Source organism: Mesoplodon mirus, assembly GCF_964341445.2.
Source record: "Mesoplodon mirus genome assembly, chromosome: 8".
Classification (NCBI taxonomy): domain Eukaryota; kingdom Metazoa; phylum Chordata; class Mammalia; order Artiodactyla; family Ziphiidae; genus Mesoplodon; species Mesoplodon mirus.
The window spans coordinates 75,655,946-75,680,935 of NC_138984.1; the positions used below are offsets into that span (position 1 = coordinate 75,655,946).

The 24,990-nt window shown below is 40.5% G+C and overlaps 1 protein-coding gene across 3 annotated transcripts in view; it reads right to left on the reverse strand.

The window, feature by feature from the left end:
- Window positions 1-10,205: 10,205 nt before the first annotated feature.
- ITGB6 (integrin subunit beta 6) overlaps window positions 10,206-24,990 on the reverse strand; it is a 70,606-nt gene continuing 55,821 nt past the window's right edge. For 2 of the 3 annotated variants that reach the window (XM_082630763.1, XM_082630765.1), the window contains 3 exons: window positions 23,597-23,716; window positions 18,144-18,310; window positions 10,206-12,356 (listed from right to left, as the gene is read on the reverse strand). In XM_082630763.1, coding sequence (XP_082486889.1) covers window positions 12,258-12,356; window positions 18,144-18,310; window positions 23,597-23,716 — 386 coding nt within the window. In that variant the 3' untranslated portion in view covers window positions 10,206-12,257. Of the gene's footprint in view, window positions 12,357-17,155; window positions 17,483-18,143; window positions 18,311-23,596; window positions 23,717-24,990 lie in introns of those variants that run through there. The other variant, XM_082630764.1, reaches the window with a different exon arrangement.

Here is a 24,990-nt window from a genome sequence, read left to right on the forward strand (position 1 = left end):
TGACTGACCTTCCCTTTTAATCATAGAGCCTAATCAGTAAATGCCTACCTACTTGCCCCTGGCACCAGCTAGTGGTTGTTCTTATCTTTAGGTCAGAATTCTCTCCAATATGATAGTTTGTCAAAGGGTCATTGAGAGGCATGCTCCTCTGCTCGTTTCTCTGGTAACCGATGAGGCAACCTGACGTCAACTTCCATTATAACTGGTAACCTCCCTCTCCCCAGGTAGCAAAGACTGCTGCCTTGTCTTGCCCACCATCTGACTCACTGGGTAGGGTGTCGCTCCAGGACCTTGCTTCAGACATGTGAGATTCCCTCCATGCATTAAACCATTGATGTCTCTGTCGCTGACTCCAGGCTCTTTCTTCAGTCTTGAGGCTGGGCAAATAGAGAGCTTGCAAGCCTGCGGGATACAGCCCAACAGGGACTCAGTTGTTTGTTTCCTATATCTCAGGGATAACTGCCCTTTAATGCCTGATGTCCATTTTTAATGCCTGATGAACCATTGTTTCATGTATTTTATTTGTTTGTTTTTGTTTATACAGGTGACAAGGTAAATCTGGTTGGTCCCCATTACTCTGTCTTTTTTTGTTTGAAAGCAGAAATGGGTTTTTTTTCAGGATATTTTTTCTCACATCTGCATTTGACCTTTAGATGAGGGGAAGCAGGAGACAGGAAGAAAACAGTAGCATAAGGAACTCTAGAAATCTGTAAAATAACATTTTTTTCAATGGCTTATGACTCTGCTTGGTTTTTTCCCAAGGAGTATGTGTGGTGTGTGTGTGTGATTAGTACATACAGTAATGCATTTCACACTTAGCTAGAATGAGTAGACTTCAGAACCAATGAGTAAACAAAAAACAAACCAACCAATCAAATCTGAGCGGCCAAGTTAGATGTAAAATCTTAGAAGCATGTTACTGAAGTGTCTGGGCTAAAAAGTCTGTGTTTTTAAGGGTACAAATGAACTTATTTACAAAACAGAAGTAGAGTCATAGATGTGGAAGATAGGCTTATGGTTACCAGGGGATAAGGTGGGGGAGGGATAAATTGGGAGACTGGGATTGACATATGCACACTACTATACATAAAATAGACAACTAATAAGAACCTACAGTATAGCACAGGGAACTCTACTCAATACTCTGAAATGGTCTATATGAATCTAAAAAAAAAGAGTTGATATAGGTATATGTATAACTGATTCACTTTGCCGTATACCTGAGGCTAACACAACACTGTAAATCAACTATACTCCAATAAAAATTTTTTAGAAGTCTGTGTTTTATTTAAGGAGAATACTTCAGACCCATAGTCTTATGAATGATTCTAACATTGGGACATCAGGTTTCCATCCAATTTCACAGAAATGGTATTTGAAAGACAAGGGGCTGCGCTAGGCATTCACCCTGAGAAGCCTGATGAGGGGTCCCATCTGCACTCCAGCAGCCATCCCTTTCCAGGCCAGGGCATCCCTGTTTCTGAAGCTTCTGGTCCATCTTAGGCAGTGCAGGAAAAACACTGACCAGGTCTTCCCTTCACCTTTCTTTTCCTAGGCTCCATGAAGACCATTTGCCTTCCATTAGCATTGTCTTTCCTCAGACCATAGAGTAGAAAGTACCATCAACTGTCTTGTATCTTTCTTATAGAAATCACATTCCAGCCCTTTTCTAGTTGTCTTATTTCTATTTATGGATATCCTCATTTTCCTGAGTCACTTGTTCCAAGATGGTCTCTTGGGTTATTTCTACAGGGGTTAATCATCTCCATTTGTGCTGATTTTCACTAGTGTCATTTCCAGAGTAATTTAACTTCCCGTTCTGGGGACAGCACACTTGCCCTCTAGGGGCTGGATAAAGCGATGCTGTGCTTAAACCAAATCACCCAGGCAGCTCGACAGTACTTTCTAAACCATTCCACTTCCTCCATTGTGATGAAATACGCTGCCTTGGGTTTTTTCTCTGGTCCTCTGCCTTTAATTGTACTCCCTGAGGGGGTTGTGTGACTCACCTACATAAGCTACAGAAAATCTGCATCTCTTTTCACTACATCTTTTATGTTTTGACTGCTCTCTATTCAGGCAAATTCCAGTTTATTAGTAAGAGCAATTATTTTCGGCTTGTTAGCTTGAGTTTCTTAAAAAATGAAATCTGAAATCTGTTACTTGTGTTCGTTATTTATCATAAATAGTTGCGGCCTTGTTATTTCCATCAGAATTCTTAATTTTGCCTATAGGTCCTCATGACCTACATTATTCCTCTACTCTCTGTCTCCCACCCCCCAATTTTCCCTACTGCCTTCCTGTTTCTCAGAAAAGCCTGCGATTTGTTTTCTGGGCTGCCCCTCGTGGGGGACTGGCTAGGGAAAGGACTAAGTGAGATACATTATTGTGAAGTTATTTTTAGAGCTGAGCAATGACCTCTACGGTGTACAAATGTTAATTTGAGAAATGTTCCTCGAAATTGTTTTTCCTTTGTCTACCTCCATAGCAGATACGTCTGTCCTTTGAGTCCCAAACCCTTCCAAGTGTCAGCACCCAGTGGGTTATGAATAAAGTCTTTTTAACATTGAGACCTGAATTTCGCTGGTGGTATTTTTCATCATGGTACCTAGAAGACTTAAGGGACCTCTTCTGAGGTTCATGTTCACCTCTAGTATCTGGGGATCCCCAGGGGGTACGTCCCATGCCCTATGGCAACTTGGTGGTGCTCCTTCTGGCAGCTGCCTACATGGCACCACACCCAGGCCCGGAACATCACTCCAACTCCACCGCCTGAGCTGAGTCTGTGCCTCCAGGCCGCCCTGAGGCTCCCGTCACCCAGTGTGATCCAGAGCTTGTGGGCTTTGCTCCACAAACAGCCCTGGCAGGACCTGTTCCATGATGGCCACTCACCTCTGCACCACAGCTGGATGCTCTGCCTTCCCAACCAACAGAGACCATCTGTCTTTCTTCTGCCATTTGGAGGCAGCTCCTCTCTATTGTGTTCCTCTGTTTTCAAAGGGGCCTCACAATAGGCCTCAGGGTTTAGCAGGTCAGACTTCAGTTTACACAGAGTTCTTTTTTTTTTTTTTTTTTTGCGGTATGCAGGCCTCTCACTGTTGTGGCCTCTACCGTTGCGGAGCACAGGCTCCGGACACGCAGGGTCAGCGGCCATGGCTCACGGGCCTAGCCGTTCTACGACATGTGTGATCTTCCCGGACCGGGGCACGAACCTGTGTCCCCTGCATCGGCAGGCGGACTCTCAACCACTGCGCCACCAGGGAAGCCCCAGAATTCTTTTAAGGGCTGGTTTAAGAAGCTGTCACCCCATATACTCAGAACCAGCATTCTCCTCTTACAATTTAACCCTTGTTCTGAGTTATCTAGCTCATGGTATCAGAGACTTTTCTACGTTATTCTTTTTCATGTACTTCATGGTTTTTCCGAAATTTGTCTTCTGTTTTACCTCTTCCCTTTATATCCCCACTTCTCCAATTATACCTAGACTCCAACCTTGGATACTCTGCTCTTGTTTGACAGAAGGGATTATTGGAGGCACTCAGTTAATAAACACAGCTATCATTTCCTGCATATTTATTGAGTGTATATGTCAAGTACTTTAATATATTGTTTCATTTAATTCTCACAACAACCCTAGGAAATAGGTGAGAATACATGCAGTAGTGATAAACAGAAGCCGGATAAGGACAGGAGTATCTGTCAGATTGTTACCTCTTCCCTGTGAACTTCTCAGTATGTGAAGTTAGACACATTAAATATTCACACCCTGTTACTGCCTACATCTAAGTCTAGGATATTAAAAGGTAACTTTGTGTGCCAGGAAAGTTGCTTTGCAGCTGCAGCATAAAAATTACTATGTATCGGGCTTCCCTGGTGGCGCAGTGGTTGAGAGTCCGCCTGCTGATGCAGGAGACACGGGTTCGTGCCCCGGTCCGGGAAGATCCCACATGCTGCAGAGCGGCTGGGCCCGTGAACCATGGCTGCTGGGCCTGCGTGTCCGGAGCCTGTGCTCCGCAACGGGAGAGGCCACAACAGTGAGAGGCCCGTGTACCGCAAAAAAAAAAAAAAAAAAAAGAGAGAGAATTACTATATATCCTTTCCTGTGTCCATCTGGAACTGAAGTCATTTTCAGGTTTTTTAAATTAATTATAGAATTTTATTAAAGCATGGGCTGGTTATCTCTTAAAATGAATATTAGATCTAAATAAATCAAATAATGACTGAACATGACCAAGAAAGCCTCAGAAGAAAAACATTGTATATATTTTCTTGCCTTTATGACAAATTCATCTCTTTTATTATTCCCAGTGTCTTTAATCTTCTTTTATTTATATTTTTCTTCTCGAATTCCATCTTCTTAGTAAGAGAGTTTCCAAAATCTGACACATTTCTTGAAATCAATGAAATAGACATTTAATATACCAAAACTATGCAGGATACATTTAATAGCTAGTCTGCTTAATTTAAATGTTCATTTTCCCACTGCAGTGTTTATAAAACGAATAGTATTTTGTAGAGAATATAGTAGAATATAGTCATTTATTACAGGAGATGAATAAACAAATAAAAAAAGCATAGATTTTATTTTTAAAAAGTATGAAACAAAATAGTTGTTAATCAAAGGAGAGAATTATGAAATAACTGTTAAGTTTATTAGTAGTATTAAGAAGTGTTTTTTTGTAAGACATTTCATAAAGGCGATTACAACTTTAATTTGAGCACTTTAAACACTGTAGCCTAAGAAGAACTCTTAAAAGAAGTTTTAAGCAAATGATAATCATCACCTTTAGTATTTCAAAGACTAATCACAACTTGTATCTCCACTAGCTTGTTTGGGGAAACAAACAAACAAACAAACACAACAAAGGCTTCCTAATTACCCATACTGGAGAGCCATTCCTGCGACAGTCATTACTATTTTCTGATTTCTTTTGCCATCACCATCAACCCAGCCCCACTCCTGCCTCTCCTTTCTAGGTAATTAGCTAGCAAAGTGGGGCACTCATCCACTTTTCCCTCCAAGTTCTCTGTCTTGCCACCCAGGCTGGGCCTCTCTGAGGTGCTGGATGAGGGCTTGCAGGTATTGGCTTCTTCTGGAGCAGCCCCGAGGGTGGCCGGGGGGCAGTGAGGAGAGCAATGTGTGCGCTCAGCAAGGACTTGTAGGAAGACAGAGGCTCTCCAGTCAGATAACAAAGTCCACCCACTTAGCATAAAACACCAGCATCCCACAAAATGTCCCTGTGGATGTAGAAGTCTTTGCTGCTGAGAGAAGTTTCCTTGACAGGTCAAGACCCTTACCTCCAAAATATCCTAAACTTTCCTGCCAGAACTCACAATGTGAACATCACATGCATGCATAGTGGCAGTCCTCTGAGGTATCTGACTTAAAGGGTGACAGGCAGGGCTCTAGAAGGAGAACTGAGCTGGACACGCCCCACACTGATGCTCAGGCTGGCTAACTTGGTTGGTTAGAGTCTGATGCCCTGAAAGGGTCTTTACTTTATAGCTAGATTGATCATAACCCTGCAGGGAAGCCTACGTGGTTCAGGGCAAATCCATGGTTACATCTGGGAAAGCAACTTTAAGACATATCCTACCAGATGCAGATTAGTAGTAGCGTCTTTCTTGGCATACAGAGGAAGGGGCGGAGCCAAAGGTGAGCCCTGCCATTGACCTTCAGGATAGTGTGGCGTTTAAGACTGAGGCTGCAGAGTGAGATGCGCTCAGGTCAAAATCCTGCCCTTGTATATATGTCCATGCCACTCTCTCACTTCGCCCCAGCTTACCCTTCCCCCTCCCTGTGTCCTCAAGTCCATTCTCTACGTCTGCGTCTTTATTCCTGTCCTGCCCTTAGGTTCTTCATAACCATTTTTTTTTAGATTCCATATATATGTGTTAGCATGTGGTATTTGTTTTTCTCTTTCTGACTTACTTCACTCTGTATGACAGACTCTAGGTCCATCTACCTCACTACAAATAACTCAATTTCGTTTCTTTTCCCTCAGCTTTCTGAATGCCAGTTTCCCTCTTAGTAAAGTGGGGAAAACAATACAAGCCTAAATACAATAAGATACATAACATACTTTACATAATGCTGGTTATGGTAGATAATCAAGGAATGGTGGCTTTTATCATTATTATGTCCTTAACTGGGATTTATAAGACAGTAGAGCATGGTGGTTAAGAACATGAATTCCAAATCCAGAGTTCAAATCCTGGCTTCAAAGCTTGCTAAGTTGGTGACCTGGGCAAGTTACTTAATATCTGTAAAACAGGAGATACTAATAATACCATTCCAAAGGATGGTTGTGAGCTCTGTATAAATGAGCATATAAAAAGCTCTTGGAACAGTAGATGTTACCTATTTTTATTAACAATGCAAGTTATTTAATGCTAGTAAGTTACACCTATTAAAATAAGAAACAATAAATACCTCCATTAAAATAATAGATGTATCTAATAATATACATCTATTAAAGTAAGGAAGAAATATATATGTATGTATATAATGCACACAAACACACACTGATATTAGGTCTAGTAAAGCCAGCTGGATGAAAAAAAAAACACAGTGACATTTTCCCCAGTCAGTTATTGACAAGCAGTGGAGTTTCATGATGCACTGTCTTTCAACATTGACCTGGGACTGGGTTGGCTACTATACAAGGACCATGAATGTAAACACATTTCAGGCTAAAAAAGCATATACTGTTTGAGCAGTAAGTCTCCTCATTAAACGTGTACCTAGAAACCGCAAAGATCAGATTGAAATTTCAAACTGACCTAGAACTTCTGTGGGATTTGTAAAGCCTTGAAGTTATTCACAACACAGAAGAGCACGTGTGAGTCTAATCTGTGCCTTCCAGAGCCCGGTCTCTCCCAGGGTCTAGCTCCGGGACAAGCTTAAGAGAGGAAGAATTCCTAAGTTGCCCGTGCTGCTCCCTCTTTGCTGGTTGTGCAGCCAAGTGGGAGAGAACAGAAGATCACATATTTGACCCTTTGCTCAGCCTAGGGCGATTCACATTTGGATGCCTCTAGAACACAAGGGAGGCAGCATTTAGCAGCCTACAGACCACATTTAGCAGCCTATAGCCCACATTTAACAGCCTACAGCCCACATTTTACAACCTACAGCCCACACTTAACAGCTTACAGCCCACATTTAACAGCCTACTGTCCACATTTATCAGCCTACAGTCCACATTTAACAGCCGACAGCCCACATTTAACAGGCTACAGTCCACATTTAACAGCCTACAGTCCACAGCTCAGAAGAATTCATACGTTGGCCCAAGTAGTGACTATTTGACCACTGTCCACCATCCTGGCCTCATGTAAAACTCTACTCATTTAGTACTAGATCATCCTAGCCCAGCTATTAAAAGAGGCCCCAACCACTTAAGTTCCCTAGCTTTTTAGCTGTGTTGGCTTGAGTCTGCTGCTATATAATGAAATTTAATAAAAGGGAGAATTTCTATTTATCACATTTCATTTAATCCCTGTTTCTCATTCCCTCTGAATAAGGGGAATGAATAATGAGTTTTTTTCCCATTTAGATTTCCATAAAATGAGGCTGATATAAAATCATTATGAACAACATTTAAATAAATTTACTCTCTTGAGAGATCAACTTTCTCCTGCAGTTAAAGAATATTATTGGGGGCTTCCCTGGTGACCCAGTGGTTGAGAATCTGCCTGCTAATGCAGGGGACACAGGTTCGAGCCCTGGTCTGGGAGGATCCCACAAGCGGAGCAACTAGCCCCGTGAGCCACAGCTGCTGAGCCTGCACGTCTGGAGCCTGTGCTCCACAGCAAGAGAGGCCACGATAGTGAGAGGCCCGCCCACCGCGATGAAGAGTGGACCCCACTTGCCACAACTAGAGAAAGCCCTCGCACAGAAATGAAGACCCAACACAGCAAAAATAAATAAATTAATTAAAAACAAAAGTACCAATGCCACCGTGGATGTGAGGATTAAATTAGTCAATGTTTTTTTTTTTTTTTAAAAAAAGAATATTATTGGTGGGATCGCTTCTCTTGTATCATGTCCCTTCAAGAAGTGCTGGAAGAAATGGGTGTGGAGAGGTGAAGAGAGTGATTCAGAGGACTCTTGCTTGCTTTGGGAGGATTCGGGGTCTTCCATTTGGGGGGTTTCACAAGAGTATTTCAGGGCACGACTGTTTCTGATGTTGAGGAGGGTTAAACCTGAACCAGATTAAATGCACCACGTGGGCTCAGCTGAAATCCCCATGGTACTGGGCCATCTCACTCTTGCCTTGGAGCCCTGCAGGATGCCTTCGTCAGGGGAACAGCAGGCCCCAAAGGATGAATACATTTAAAATGAACAGCCAACCACTCCCACCTCAATGTATCTCATTCTCAATATCGCCCAGAATTGCTGTCCCAAAAACTTTCTCTTCCCTTTCCCCCAAAACTTCCTGCCTCTTCCCCAAACCTAGCTGGGTAAACATTTTGTTTCTTTCCCCTCCTCTTAATGGCTCAACTCAGATCGACTTATTCTTGCATTTTTCTTTTAACATTTCTGTGTTCTTAATTACCCAGGTTTAGCTGCCACTCTGGACTTGGGCACAGGACTTGTTGTGGCCCCCGACCCCTGGGGAGTTAGGTGGAAGCTGGGGCTCTTCCCCGAAGGGAACTGTGTGAGTAGGTGTTGGAGCGACTCCCAGCTTAGACCCAGGGAACAGGTGGAGCCAAGGGGATCTGGGATGTGTGTAAACTGGATCCAGTACCCTGATAGTGTATATTTATTTGTTTGTTTTCTTCTCCCCGACTTGGGGGCACAGGGATTGGTTATTTTGTTCATTGCTGAATCCATACTCGTAAGAAATGTGTCTGGCATATATTAGGTACCCAACAATAGTGATTGAATGAATTTATTGAGCCCCTGCTATGTGTTGGGGATTGTTATAGGTGCTAGAAAAGACAGGAACTGCCACCATCTAACACGTGGAAAAACTAAGGAGAAAAGTGACTTTCTCAGAGCTATTCAAAATGGAAGCAGTTTCTGGATTTCCAGACATCTGGCCTTTCATCTACAAGAAACAGCTTGTTTCTGAATATTAGCACTCTTGACTTGACTTCCCCTGTCTTTTTGTAAAGAGAGGGCCTTTCTGAGTGAAAGGATTTTTTCTAAGCTGACTCCTTTTGTGAGCATTTGGTCTTTCTCTGCTTAATTTTTCTGATTTGGAAAATGAACATGGCATCATGGAATCTATTGGGTTGGCCAAAAATTTCTTTCGGGTTTTTCGCATAGCATCTTACAGAAAAACCCAAATGAACTTTTTGGCCAACCCAATACAAATGGATGCCCAGGAAGATAGCACTACCTGACTGTATTAGTTTGCTGGGGCTGCCATAACAAAATACCACAGACTGGGTAGCCTAAAAATAAGAAATTAATTTTTTTTTTTCCGGTATGTGGGCCTCTCACAGCTCTGGCCTCTCCTGTTGCAGAGCACAGGCTCTGGACGTGCAGGCTCAGTGGCTATGGCTCACGGGCCCAGCCGCTCCGTGGCATGTGGGATCCTCCCGGACCGGGGCACGAACCCGTGTCCCCTGCATCGGCAGATGGACTCTCAACCACTGCGCCACCAGGGAAGCCCAAGAAATTAATATTCTCACAATTCTGGAGGGCAGAAGTCCAAGATCAAGTTGTTGGCAGGTTCTTCTGAGGTCTCTCTCCTTGGGCTGTAGATAGCCGTCTTCTCCCTGTGTCTTTATGTGACCTTCCCTTCCTGCATGTCTGTGACCTAATCTCTTCTTATAAGGACACCAATCATACTGGATTAGGGTTACCTCATTGTAACTTAATTACCTCTTTAAATTTCTTATCTCCAAATGCAGTCATATTCTGAGGTACTAAATGTTAAGACTTCAGAATGTGAATTTTGAGGTGAGAATCACAGTTCAGCCCAAAACACTTACCCAAAAGAACTTGATTTTACAAAATGTGAGGTAATGTCCAGGCCTGTTTAAAAACCTCGTGATTTCAGTATTGTAAACATGCAGCAAATTACAGTCCATGCTCTGCTGTCTCCTGCCTTTGGTGGCTGCCTCTTTCTGCTCTTCTCCTTGGCCCCAGACTGAGACCAGTAAGGCGGTCAGAACAGGTCACCCAGGGATCCAGAAATCCAAGAAGAGGGTTTTGTGCCACGTAAATAAAAGGAATTACCATTCATCTAAGGTTCATTGTTTAAATTACCATGTTTATTTATGTCAACACAAAATACAATAGAACAACTTACAAAAAACCCATTTTATCATCACGTAACATAACTCTTCAGTGAACAGAAGTACTACTGTTAATGTTTTGGCCTTTTCAAGGTCCAGCCTTGGGTCAAAACAGTATTCAGAGAAATAGCAGATTCTTTTCTACCTTCCCCAATATATACACAAAGGAAATTTATATATTCTAAAATCCCATTCCAGTAATAATACAAAAATATCACATGTAGAGATGAATACCACTATTGTGTCATTGGTATTGCAACTTCCTTCTTGCTCTAGATTTCCCACTGACCCTGAGCTTCAGTCAGGAACGTATGGGTACATCAGCCCTTCAGGTTTCCCAAGTGATTAGTAATTATTTTAGTATAACTGTATACTACCCAAGTGTTTAATTTACCTGAGTTATTTAGAAGCCTGAAAAAAAAAAGTCTCCAAGTGATCAAATGTGTACCAAGCTAACTGATAGAATTGAAGAGACTTACTATAGATTAATCTGTGCCAGTTCAGTGGATAAATATGAAGCTTCCATTACCTAATGAAGTACTCACCTAGTAAAAGGCTTCACATTACCATTTACTCAAAGGTAATAAACATTGCACAAAAGTACAAGACCTCACCTACATTCCAGTAGTTTAAGTGCTATTTGCTTAGTCACTACATTATCAAACAAATGGTAGTTATCACTTACCTAACAAAATCTTTCTATCATTTCTCTGACAAGAGTCAGTCTCACCCTGTGGGAAGAAACAATGGCTTGGAGCTAGAAGACCTCAGTTTTGGACCAGTTCTACACACTATCTGAGGCTTAGTTTCCTTGTGAGGATCAAATGAGATGAAAGTGTTCTGTAAAACTGTATTAACTATAAAAACTAATATTCTACAGAGTTCATCTCTTCAATTAACCTATGGATCCCTAATTATCCACATGTATTTTGCAAGTAAAATCTTACTTTTTAAAGTAACATATTCACCATATGCAACTGAAATGTGCAAGCTGTGTTATGCAAATGAGAAAAGAATATAGATTTAAATAAGCCTATTACTCATGAGAGACTTGTGTACTCTTGATGTGTTTGATTTAAAACCACTAAAAATTTTATTCTGTTTAACCCATGGTCCTTTTGTATATTATTGGAGCTCTTTTTGAATAAGCTATCTAACCATTTAAAGTAAATTTTTTAACAAGAAATTAAAACTTTCACATGACAGTTACAGGGTTTACATGACTGTGAAACTGAGTAAAATGGGTTGAGAAATACAGAAGGAGTAATAGTTTGAAAACTCAGGGTCAATAGGGAAACTGAATATAGAAGTTTATTTTCAGGTAATTAAACATAATCTAATAATAGGCTTGTTATTTTTGTTTTTTACTGGTGACTTCCTAATTTATAAATTACTTCTTCATCTGTAAAACAAAATACTTGACTTTTGGGTACATTCAAATCCGTAGAAATTATTAACACTTCATTTTCATTCTTACACGTGGGACATTTTTGGAAGAATTGCATCCTACGGCTGAAATAAAAGTCAGCATCTCATTTTTTCATAAATTAAAAAAAATCCTCCTTCAGGAAAGGGCAGATTTACTAAAAGTTTAGAATTAATTGGCAAGTGTGAGTATATAATGTGAGCATATGGACTTTGTGACTTTGCTGAGACAAAGACGTCAGGTATTCCTGCAAGAAATGAGATTCTAATTTCAAACATTTTTCAAATGCAAATCAGGGCCCCATGAATCATTTTGATGATTTTTTGAGGCATTAATGCAACAGAGTTAGTATTCCTGAAATGATCCCCAAAGTCACCCCTTTTTTAAGGATATTTCTCTTCTTGATTATTTTGAACCTGCCACCATAGTCTCTAACCTTCACACAGAGAATGACTGATCTCCAAATGACCTATTATTATCTTAAACCAACCTCATTTTGAAACAACAAAGAAAGAAAAATTAAATAGTGCATTAACATTTCATATCAGTGAAACAGACTTTTTCCGTGCATAAAGTAGTTCTATCCATCCGTGGAAAGGTCTACCTTTTGTTTTTCCCTGTGTTTATAGGTTACATTTTTAAAGGTACTGGTGGAGCCTCTGTACAGTGGATTGGTTCCCTAAAAAAAAAAGGTCCAAATGAAAGTATGTATATTATGTTATTACATGGTTTTAATATAGCTAAATAATTTCATTGTATATTACAGATTGGAAGATGAGAGTCAGGCTCAATCTTGAAAGCCATTTGAATAGTTTTGATTAATTGGATATGTCATAATTTTAACATTTAAAAACGTGTACATCTTTATTTTTTTTATTATGAAGAACCAGTCCCATGCGTGCAACCTAGAAATCTTACCCTTTTTGGAAATGCACTAAATCATGGATAGAAAACAAGACTTTGGCTGTTTTGGTCACTGCCGTTTTACCAGAGCTGAAAACAGTTCAGCTAGCTCACAGTAGGCACTCGGAATTTATTGAATGAATAGAATGAACCAATAGGGGACCCAAAAGTGAAATGTAAAAAATAAAGATGGGAAAAGTGAACTGGTCGAAGCACACAAAGATGAACGACATAGTATCCGCCTTTAAGAAATGTGTTGCTGGTGAGAGGCATCAAACAAGGGCACAAATAGTCTTGCTAAAATGAGATCAAAATTCAGAAAGAGTGACAACTAGATGCTTGAGAGAAGCAGAGAAAGATCCCCAGGACTGCAAACACCTGATGTGGATAGTAAAAGAATTCAGTGGCTTTTCCTTACTAGAGAATAACAGTGTGGGAAAGAGGGAGTCAGTCACAAGAGACTGACATGTGGGACGCTGGGCTCATGAAGGAGTACAGGTCCCAAGGCAGGTTGGGCAAGACACCTTTGCCCTTGGGGCAATAGAAAGGTTGTGTGCCAAAGCCTGGATAATTCAGTTGTGCTATTTGGCTGTAGATGTGTTCCCAGGTGCCATCACCAGGACCAGAAGGACCAAAGCTCTCTAGGTGTTTGGAGAAATGCCCAGCCTGATCCTCCCACTGCTCTCCTTTGGTTTCATTGTTCCAGGCAGGAACAATGTCTGGGTAAGGAGCAGTTTCTTCCCTCCCATTTCCCAAGGTTGACCACACAGGCTATGGCATCAGACAGTCTGGGTTTCAAGCCAGCTCCACCACTTACTTAAGCAATTCTGAGCTTTGGCGTCCTCATCCATAAGAGAGATTACCAAAGTGCCCACCTGGTCCATGAGGTAACGTACTTCAGCATGTGCCTGGCACATAGTAAGTGTTTAATAAATGCTGCCTCTCCTTATTAGTACTTACTTATAACTCTTCTTCACATTTGGAATTTCCTTTTCTTTTAGGTCCTAGAGAGGGTACTAAAGATATTTCCTCCCAAGGCTTTGGGACTCAACATTTCCAAGCCCATTTCTGAGTATTATGGAGTCTGGGTACCACCTCTAACCCTCCAAATTACTAAATGTTATACATTGGTCTCCTTATCCCATGAACTGCAGAGACGGTAGCAATTTCTAGGCATAGATTTGAAAAAAACACAGTTGTACTTGTCTCCTCAGTACATTTCTCTCGCCTCTCAGAGGAACTGAAAAAAACTGAAAACCATTCCCTGGCCTCTGCCACTTGTTGCCCTTGGATTCGCTGCAGTGTCTTCATTGTGAGGAGGAACCACACCTGCACCTGTTTCTACATTGCCCAGAGCCAGTGGCCTGACCTCTAACTGAGTAACACGTTACCTTTGTCCATGTGCCTTTGGAGAGAGATGCTATCTCAGTAATGGAGGCAAAAAGAGAAGAGGTTACCTGGTGGTGGATGATGAGTGAAGGCCAAGTCACCATATTGCTTCTACTCCTGAGGTCAGCCTGGATAATCATGAGGACCCTACAGTCCTTATTTAGTCTCACTACGATAAGAACTTGAGATTTGAAGGGTGTAAGGCAGACTGATGTGGTCTTAGATGCAAGTGGAGTCTTGTTTGCAAACAAAAATCATGGGTAGAATTCTATTAACTTTAAGAGACTGCAAGCTATTAAGTTTAAGTTGGCTACGGAAGAATAAAGGACTCAACTGAAGAGGAAAGATGGAAAAAGTAAGATGTGTAGGCTGGGAATGATGGGTGGGGTACTGTCCTGGAGGAATAGAGGGGCTTAGGAAGCAGAAAGGACACTCGGTTAAGAGTCAATAGTCTGTGAGCAGGGTCAGGGAAGATCTTTGTAGGACTAGGAGTTCTGTTGTGCGCCCCATCCCAGATCATGTCAAACATCCCACGCTAAAAATAATTTATATGCACGACAAAGGAGGTGCCTTGAGTTGCAATTGACCGAATACACAATGCTATTTTGCGGACATTTAGTTGAATGTTTAATTTTGATTATGCAGTTTTCATTCTGTGTTTTGAAGCAACTTTGCTTATCAAGGTCTACAATATTTGTGGTGGGGGGAGCACATCTTGAAAAGCTAGTTATAGGGCCTGGGCATGCTAATAGGGTTGAGGGATGAAGCAGATCCCACCACAGTAGGAGGGTAAGGTGGAAGCTTAAAAGTGGGGAAAGAGCAAGTATACATTGTCAGGGGGCAGTAGTGTTTCCTGTCCTCAGCTGATGATCAGAACTCAGGAGAATGAGCTCAAACAGGATTTTGTTGGCAGGTGAAAGTGTGGCAATGTCCCACACAGCCTCCTCTAGTGCCACGTAGGTGGCAACCTCCCTACCTAGGATTTCCAGCTGAGACACAGGTTTGGGTCTGGCTCCCTTTCGGGTGGGTCTGCACTCCTGCACTGTTTAGACAAGGTCAGGTTTCCCCCAACTATCTGGGGTGACCAGGCTGATTTCCCCAGGAGTCTGGGGGTTGCTAATTTAGGCTGTGGATTTTACAAAGGCAATGGCACATTTTTAGAGCTTGAAAAAGTGGTATTAAGAAAGCTCTCTGTCACGACCCACAGCTCTCTTAATGAATTGCCTAACTGCCAAATGCAGACCTGATTTGCTTAGCACAGTACAAAATCAATCCATGACTGCAACGAATGTCAGACTGAACATTTTTTGCCTCTAGTTAATGACTTGTCATCCTAGAAAAAATGTCTAACCAAAAATGGATTTAAATATCTTCCCTTTGTGTTTTCATAAAGAATATGGATGGGGGGTGTTATTTCTAAAAGCATAATAAAAGGTAACTTTTCTTCATAGCTATGATGAATGAAATGTTTCAGGAGGCAATAACAAAGCTCTTTCTCATCCTGAGCTCTGTCACCTTTAGAGTCTAATGAGGGCCTAGGGGTCAGAGGTCCCACTACTGTCCCCGGAGATCCCCAGGGGTTTGAAGACCAAATTCAGTTCTTCAAGGAGAAATAGGTTTTAGATAAAAACAAAATCAAATCGAGGACCCCAAAATGGATGCACTGAGCAATATTCTTTTTTTTCCAATAGGACATATTAGTGAAATTTGAATTGAGTTATTTGAATTAAACCTCTTTTGCATCCAAGTGAATAATTATGACCCAGTCATTATCTAGTCCAGAACATCAAACACTTGTTATTCAAAGAAACTCAATTTAACAGGGAATAATATTTTTCTTTTATGCTTTTATCTGTTTAATGCATATTTTTGTTCCATTTTAGGTGAAGAGACAGCAAAAATTCAGCATTTGAATTTCAGTCATGTTCTACATCCTGAGGGAAAACAATTCATGTTTTAGGGGAAATTAACAGTTAATTAAAATGTTATTTTAAAGATATTAATCATTTGTCAGTATTCATGCCTTTGTAGGAGAACATGAAAATATGCTGGTTAGTAGATACACATCACATGATTGCCCAAGCGCTTGTTTGCGAACACCTGCCTATTCCTTCTAGGAGGGTCAAGGCTATGCTTGGAAGAAGAGGCTGCAATTAGGATTTTAGCTCCACTGTGGACCAAGAGTTTGGGAAGTCTCTTAACCTCTCTGAGCCTCAGTTTTCTTACATTCAAAATGGGAGTGTCAAGACTACTTCACAGGGCTGGTGGTTGTTGAACTAACTGCTGCTATTGTGTTTTGTGCCAACTTAATCACATTCTTTTTTGTTTGTTTGCTTGCTTCTTTTTCAAATTCTTTTCCCATTTAGGTTATTACAGAATACTGAGCCGAGTTCCCTGTGTTATACAGTAGGTCCTTGTTGGTTATCTGTTTTATATATAGTAGTGTGTATATTACCGTTACCAGGGGAAAGGGTGGGGTAGGGGAGGAATAGATTGGGAGTTTGGGATTGATGAGTACATACTAATCAGCTTGTTTTGCCTGGTTGCCTTCTGACCCCTGCCAGGCAGTGGATGAGAGTTAAAAACAACATCTGTGGCCAGGGGGTCAGGTGAAGTGAATTGCTCCAACACTTTGGCCTCATAGTACTAGGTTCTAAGTCACCAAACTAACCTGTCAGGTTACATTTTTACCTCATTAGAGATGGATACATTATAGCCTCATTGCAAATCCTCACTTGACATTCCTAAGGGTTTTGTTTAATAAGGAAAAATCCACACACACACAAAAGAAGAGGAAAGCTGTATCAAGAACCTCTGTAGACCCAGATTCAATAGTTATGAAGATTTTGCCACACTTGCTTAACTATCCCTCTCTCTCTCTCTCTTTTGGCTGAATTATTTAAAAGCAAGCCCAGCCTTCACTCCTTTTTCACTATAAACCTTAATTATTTTCTAGCAAAGCCTCATGCCATTATCATACCTAAGTGAATTAACCATAAATCCTAGCTATCAGTCTAATAACCAGTCTATATTAACTTTTTTCCAGTTGTCCAAAAATATATATTAGAGTGTTCAAATCAGGATCAAAACAAGATCCATACATTGCATTTGGTTGTTCTGTCTAAAGGCATTTTTAATGGGAAGATAAAGTAGATAAAAATTTTCATTGTCCATTGTCCTGCACCATATATTATAGTTGTTTCCAAATAACTGCACAAGATATAAACGTCCCTTATCAAGATAAATTTATCCAAAACAGAAAATTCCATTTGCTTTAGGTATTGAAGATATTATAGACCTAGAGAAAAAAGTGTTAACATCAATTTACTTGGGGGAGATGAACCCAAAGGAGCATTGTATTTGCCTGTATTGCCTCCAGTGATATCGCTGTTTTTAGAATCAGCAATGTAAGATAATTGCTATCAGATAGCTGGACACACCATTAGAGAGAGAGAGATGAAATTAAAACCATGAAATTGTTTCTGTGGGCCTCTAGAAATGGAATTATTTCTCCTGTGGAAAAGAAACAGAAAATTGGAGTCCTGTTTTGTGCTTGCCTACTATGAAGAGGAGACACATAAATTACATTTATTGAGTACATATATTTAAAAGTTGATACTTTGGGGTTTTTTTTTCAGGTAGCTGTTTAAAATTTATGTTTTTCAGAAAAACTAACTGGACGGTATTTAAAAAGTCTTCTTGACTTTGTAACTTATTATGAGTAATGAGTATTTCCATGGAAATTGGCATGAACTGTCATACTACTCATGAACATTATTCCATTAGCTCTAACAACCGATTTATGGAAATATTTAGATACAGCACCTATACTTTATCAAATGGGGCCTGCGGGATCCTCCTGGTGGTAAAGAATGAAATGCATTTCCTTGATGTTCCTAAGTAGCTATACAGTATAAGAGGAGTTTCACGAGACACTTCAGAGTAGGAGAAATCCTCATTGCTCTGAGAGACAAATGTATGTTGTGAGGGCTATCTGGGTCCCAGATAATGGACAGAGGTCCCTTTGTCCCCAAAGCAGAACAGAAATCAGCTGTTGGGGATGTGGTGAGAGGAGTACAGAAAGAACATGACATTCTAACTCTCCCAGTGCAGAAGAAAGCCGACATCCCATCTTTTGCACAGGAAAAGAAGTAGCCCCTAAGTGTGCACATACCGTTTGCCACTTGGCCTTTGACCTTTCTGTTTCAAATTTGGCAACTTCTTTCCGATCATGAAATGACACCAGCAGCTTCCAAATGCACAGTAGGACGACTCCAATGAGAAGAATAGCCAGCGAAACCCCCAACATGATCATGGGAATATTCGGAGGTTTTGGACAGTCTGTGGAAACAAAGAAAATTATATTAAGAAAATGGTACAATGAATGTTCTGATGTAGCGAAAACACTTCTCATGAAATTTTCCAACCATACTTTTTCTCCTTTTGTAACACCTTTTGTTTTGCTGAATTAAAAAAAAAAAAAAAAGAGTTACTTGTTGAAGGGTAGCCCTATTCATTCAAAGTAGAACAAAAGATAAAGTAAGAGTTTGGTTATTCAAAGCAAATGGATAGACACTTGAATGGCTGACTCAAAAAGAATTCGAATTCAAAACAGTGACAATTAACACACATGGAATATTTAAAGGATCAATAAAAAGACTATAGTTTACTAAAGATGGTCTCTTCTGGGTATATGATAAAGCAGAAATGGAACGTGTTCACACAAACACACACACACACACTTACTTTTTCATGGATTTTCTTGAACCGTATAGGAGATTATACTCAATATTAAATACAACCTACCCCTGGGAAATATACTACTCGCGCTTCCTTTTTTAATATATAGACAGAAGAAAATCATGGCTTTCAGTTTTATTTCAACTCTAATGCAGTGCCCTGGTGTCCTGGAAAATTCCTGGACTGGGTTCAGGAGAGATGGGTTCCATTCCCATCTGATGGACAGTAGCTGCCTGAAACCATCAAGTCCCTCCATCTCTCTGAGCCCCAGTGCCCTCATCTGTAAAACAAAGATGTGGGACTTTAGTGTTTCCTTAACTTCCTGATAAGTTTAAGCCCAGGTGCTCATGCTTATTAAACCCACCCCTGAAATTGCTAGACTGAACCCCTGAGATTCTGATTCGGTGGGTCTGGATGGGGCCACAAATTTTTTATTATTAAAAGTATCCCAAGTGACTCTTATCTTCAGGGAAGTTTGAGGAATTAGGTGTTCTGTATAGTCCTTTCTACTTGAACATTCTATGAAGTGTTATTTTGACTCTATTGATGATAGTAATATAATTTTACAATTACTCAGTACCTTCTCTCATTGACAGCAGAATGACTAATAATACTTGCAATATGCCTGGGAGGTGATACATTTCTTAATGAAACATTATAATTAAGCTCCGCATTTGCTTTCATGGGAGAAAAAAATCCCACACAGAAATTATCATTAAATATCTGTTTCCCTCTGCAAGAAGTGAGGCAAATCCATGGTATCTTGGTAGGAAATGAATCATGCTTAGTTTATCCTAACTCTTATTGCTTTTATATATTTAAAAAGGAGGGTTATACACACAGGACTAGTCATGCTGTTTTCAAGGTAAGATCTATAGCTGATCTGAATTTGAGCGGAATTAATGGCCCCCTAACAGCATGATGCCTGGTCTCACACACTTTTGTTCTTTGGCCAAAAAACCATTTAAGGAGATTATGCAGAAATAAGTAAAGGAGCTAATAAAATAGGTACTACAGTATGAAGATCTAAAGACTGTTTCTAGCATAGCAAATTAACCATGGCTGCTTCTAATAAGTTAGCAACACTCCTGCAAAGAAAGCGGCAGGCCTGTGTCAATGAGAATATATACTGGCTACATCTTTGACTGTGAGATGTCTGGGGCGGGGCATAGGATGTTCTTGCTCGAAGCAAGATGAAGCTTGCTGAGACCCTGCAGTCAGAACATGAATTAGGAGAGCTCTCCAGTAGGGAATAAATAATGGAGAAACAGGCATGGCCTGGTGGAGATAATTATTTTAAGAACTTAGAGTCATTGGGAATTAAACATATCTCAAGAAAGGATTTTGGCCCAAGCTCCAGAGCAGGTATTACACAACAGAAATTTCCACTTTCCATACTCTCTTTAGTATTTCTTGAGATGCTCAGACTAAAGACATATTTGTAGGTGGGGCAAAATGTTTTCTCCATCACTGTGTTCCATCCAGGGTTGCCTACTGAGTCTGGGTCAGCGCTGCGCCTAATTCTAAGGCGCTGAGTTTCTAACGCGGCCAATCTGGTTGCGCTGCCACATGTGGCTATTGCTCAATAGTCACTAGAAATGTGACTTTTCAGAATTAGGTTTTGTGTTAAGTGTGAAATACACACTGATTTTGAAGACTTGATATGAAAAAGGTAAAATATCTTATTAATAATTTTATATTGATTGTACACTGAAATAATATTTTGGATGCAATGGATTAAATAAGACATTATTAAAATTATTTTATGTTTTTTAATGTGGTTACCAGAAAATTTAAAATTACAACGTGGTTTGCATAACATTTCTATGGGAGAGTGATGATCTGACCTATTTTGGGGATTCAGATATTTATGATGCTCGTACAGCCAGTGAGAGGCAGTATAGCACAGTAGTTAAGAGCACGGGCTCTGGGCCAAACTGCCAGAGATCCCCAATCGGGGCTGGTACTTAATTGCTGCAGGACCTAGCAAATTATTAACTTCTCAATTTCCTTACCTGCAAAATGGAAATAATAGCAATACCTGCTGTATATGGTTGTTGAGGGTGTTAAATGAATCAATACATGTAAAACATATAGCATAACACCTGATATATGGTATTAGTAAGGGCTCAACAAATGACAGCTGCTGTTATTATTATTATTATTATTATTATTATTATTATTACAACAAATGCACCCTTCTCGCTTTTCTATGCTCAAGACCTCAAGGGCTTGGAATCTCCAAGTTGGAAACTGTGGGTGTAACATCCACACCCATATCCCTGCTAGGAAGGCTCCCCAACTATCATTCACTGACTGCGGCTCTCAGGAATGTGGCTGAAAGTTCCTCCAGAAAAAAGATTAGTGAAGCTCTCCCTATGTTCACACAGACACTGATGGTGACCCTTCACTGGGTTTTTTTTTTTTTTCTATTTGTTTGAAGAATACTGGTCATCCTTAACCTTCACATCCTCCTTTCTCATTTTGCCTCTTTTCTCTTCTTGCCTCCAACCGGCTACCCTGGGATTCTCTGGTCTTAAAGCTGTGAGAGGGGACTACAGATTCCTGGGGACAGGCTCTGTCCTCAGGGCCCCTGGAAGCTCCGGGCCTATCGAGGAGCTCGAACATTTACCAGGAAAGAAGCATCCCTGAAGCCATCAGGTGACTCCTGTTAAACTTCTGGGAGGTCATTTTCCCCTCACTCTTCCCTGCTACAAAAGCATAGGGAGAATAAAAAGCTTTAATAAAAAGATATCAGGGCATCTGAGGGCTCTCGGAAAGATGGCATGTTGATGTACCACTCATATTGTGTGGATGAATAAAAGAAGAAAAACCCAACAGTTCAGTAATGAGGAAGCATTTATCAACCAAAGGCATGTTTCACAAGAAAAAAAAATCAAAATCAAACCATCTAGATACAAAATCCCCTGAATTAAAAACAGAACCTACTCTGGAAGTTCATTTTTGTTTGGAGCTTGCTTCTCCAATGGAATCAATATTGTAAGGAATGGCTTTGATTTCGGGAGAACTTGCTAAAGCCACTGCCACAGTCACAAACAGAAGATGGGGGTGTAGTTGAAGAATTTGACTTTATAAAATACATAATGATGAGGCCGGTTTTCATAAAGTATTTCTTCCTTGTACAGCAGGATTCACCTTAGATTTTCTTAACTAATGACCTCTACAATGCCTTTTACATATGCATTTCAAAGAAGTCAATTTACAGAAGCTTTTCAAGAGCAAGTCTCCTGGTGCACTCTGCCCACCTGAGTGGCAAGGTCACCATCATACACTTGTCTCTTGCATTGTGCCGACCCCTCCCTCTCTGACCCTCAGCACTGCAATGTGATACTTTTCTAATTGTGTTTGCTTGGTTAGTTCATAATGTCTTCAACTTACTTTTTGGTAATTTTGTCATTGCTTTTCACACTCTTAAGTGATGGCAGCTTGGTACTCTTGGTTTCAAATTCAGGACTTAATACTTTGTCAGCCTACCGATAAACCAGCACACACAACAAAACACATCTGTCTTCTAGCCTGCCCTTGCTGCTATTGTCTGGGCCGGAACTTAGGCCTCAAGCTTTAGAGGGAAGGAGGAGGAGGCTGCTGACAAGATCTGGAGAGGTCTGATTTAATGCAGCTGTCATTTCTGGCAGAAAGGTTTAGGGACACATCATTAACTGAAGACAGAAAAGGTGAGGCACCTGTGCACATGTAAGAAGGCAGCCAGGGCTTTTAGGGCAGAGTCACTCAGAGGAGGTCTGGAAGCCACCTGTATCCGAGTTGCCTGGAGAAGTGTTAAAATGCAGAGTCCTGGGCCACACATCCAGCCTGCTGACTCAGGAGGCTGGCAGTTTAACAAGCTCCCCAGGTGAAACTTACTAAAATTTAAGAACTTCTCAACAAAAGTATCAATACCTTCCCCACTATTTTCTTTTCTACCTGCTACAAGTTTCTCTCTCCCCTTCACTGAAGATGAGATTCTTATTTGAGGGTTCCCTGAGTCCCAAGCCGACTCCATGAATTGGTATGGAGAAAAACTCACAGAAGCAACTCACAGACTCTTCCTTTACAGATCACTTCCTTCCTTCCTTGTCTCTTCACATCTTTCCTGACTCAGCATTATCATTTAAAGACCCATTAGGTAGGTTATGAACTGGTACATATTTTACATGCATTATTTCATTTAATCCTTGAATCAACCCTTAGAAGAAAGTACTGTTATTTTTCCCATTTTACGGATGAGGAAATAGAGACTCGGAGAGACAATTATCTTCCAGAATGTCAAGGAAGTGGTGGAGCAGGATTTGAGCCAAGGTTTGCCTGAGTCAAAGGTCGTTTTTGGGCTTCCCTGGTTGCGCAGTGGTTGAGAGTCCGCCTGCCGATGCAGGGGACACGGGTTCGTGCCCTGGTCCGGGAAGATCCCACATGCTATGGAGCGGCTGGGCCCGTGAGCCATGGCTGCTGAGCCTGTGCATCCGGAGCCTGTGCTCCACAACGGGAGAGGCCACAACAGTGAGAGACCCGCGTACTGCAAAAAAAAAAAGCTCGTTCTCTTAGACTGCTATGCTCCTCTTCCCTGTCAGTCTTTCCTAAAAACATACCTTTTGCTTTCATTGCATTTAATTGGTCCACCTTTCTACAATTCATCAGCCAGCTTTCGGGGATTGGTACAAAAACACTTCTCTTGTTCTTTGGTCTTAATAAGAAACATTGGAACATATCAAACCCTTCAACAGGTATATTTCAGCCATTGGGAAAGTAGAGGCACTCCATCAAAATTTGGAAATGTCTTTCCTGGCAAGCTACCCAGAGCATCTTTCTGGTTGTTTTCTCCTCTCCCATGTAATATCTCTTACCACTGGCAAGGGAAGGCATGCCACCCACCTTTCTCATTAATGCTGTGAATGATGGTTTTCCCTTCGTTATCTGTAGTTATTAGGAATGTAATAAGACATTCATTTTCTCCTCGCAGAGAACAGGCAACAGAACTATCCTTTGAGAAATCTGTAGATAAAAGAGTCATTCATTAGGTTAAATGAGATTCCAAAAGAGATTATTTTTAAAGCAAAGTAGCACTGAGTTTTATTATACAAATAGGAATTTTCAACATTGCAGAATAAGAATAGAAAAGACATAGAATTTTCCCTATCCACTGAGGTTTTAGTTTCTACTCCTGTTCCAGAAGAACTATTCCAGGTGTGGTCAATCAGGACTGACCATCGAATGCACCCATCAAAATGATGGTGGTAGGATTTCAGTAGAGTGAAGTACTTCAAGGCAGGTACGCTTAGTTGTCTTGGGAATAGAATGGCTCTGATTATGGTAATGAGGAAGCTATACGTTCTCCTTGGCTGAGAGCATCTGGGAGGAAGCTGAGATTATGTTTCAGAAAGGGACTACACAGTCCAAACTGATAGTGGTTACTTCTAAAGGGGCCTTTCCCACAATGGCATAGTCAAGATTGGGGGCCACGTATTGTCAAAACAGTATATATAAATTAATATGAGGAAATGGAAATTGAAGTGTTATGTAGCTCAGGGACCACCAGGATAAAGGTAAATCCCAGAATAAAAGGAGACCAGGATGACAGTTGGCCTACTCAGTATAGCCCTTTTCTCAATTAAAAGAAATTCAGTTTTCCTCAAATCTTTTCCAAGCAGAAGAAAAATTTTGAGCTTATTCAAGAAGCAGAAAATGAATGTCATGACAGAAATTGATAATATAGTAAAATGGTCAGTCTAAGATGCTAATACTATTTATGAACCATTTTAGTGATCTGGCACCTATGCCAAAATTATGTAGGATTTTTCTAATTAAAAAAAAAAAACTTGCTTAAAGTTCTCCTATCTTCTAAGTTAGAGACTTTTTAATGATACTGTTACAAACACTTTTTTTCAGAAACGTGTAAGTAGAATGACCTTTTGCTCTTATCCTAAAATTTTAAGACATATGATCCAAAATTAGTGTATTATGACACAATGGGTCAGAATACAAAACTGGGACTGTCCCAGATAATCTTGGACATAGTCTTGTTAGACCTATAACTTTTCTCATTAGCTTCAACATAAAAAGATTTTAATAAAACAGAATCTACGTGTGTTCCTCTGATTCTAACAAAGAAAAATTAAATAATAGTCTATTTTTTGGTTCAACAATGCTATAGCCATAGCAAGATAGAAAATTAAGTTGTTTTTGCCTTTAATTTATAAGTTAAACATCTCATGCCAGAGTCTGTAAGAAGCATGCCTGTATTATCTATCACAACCGGGACTAGTAAA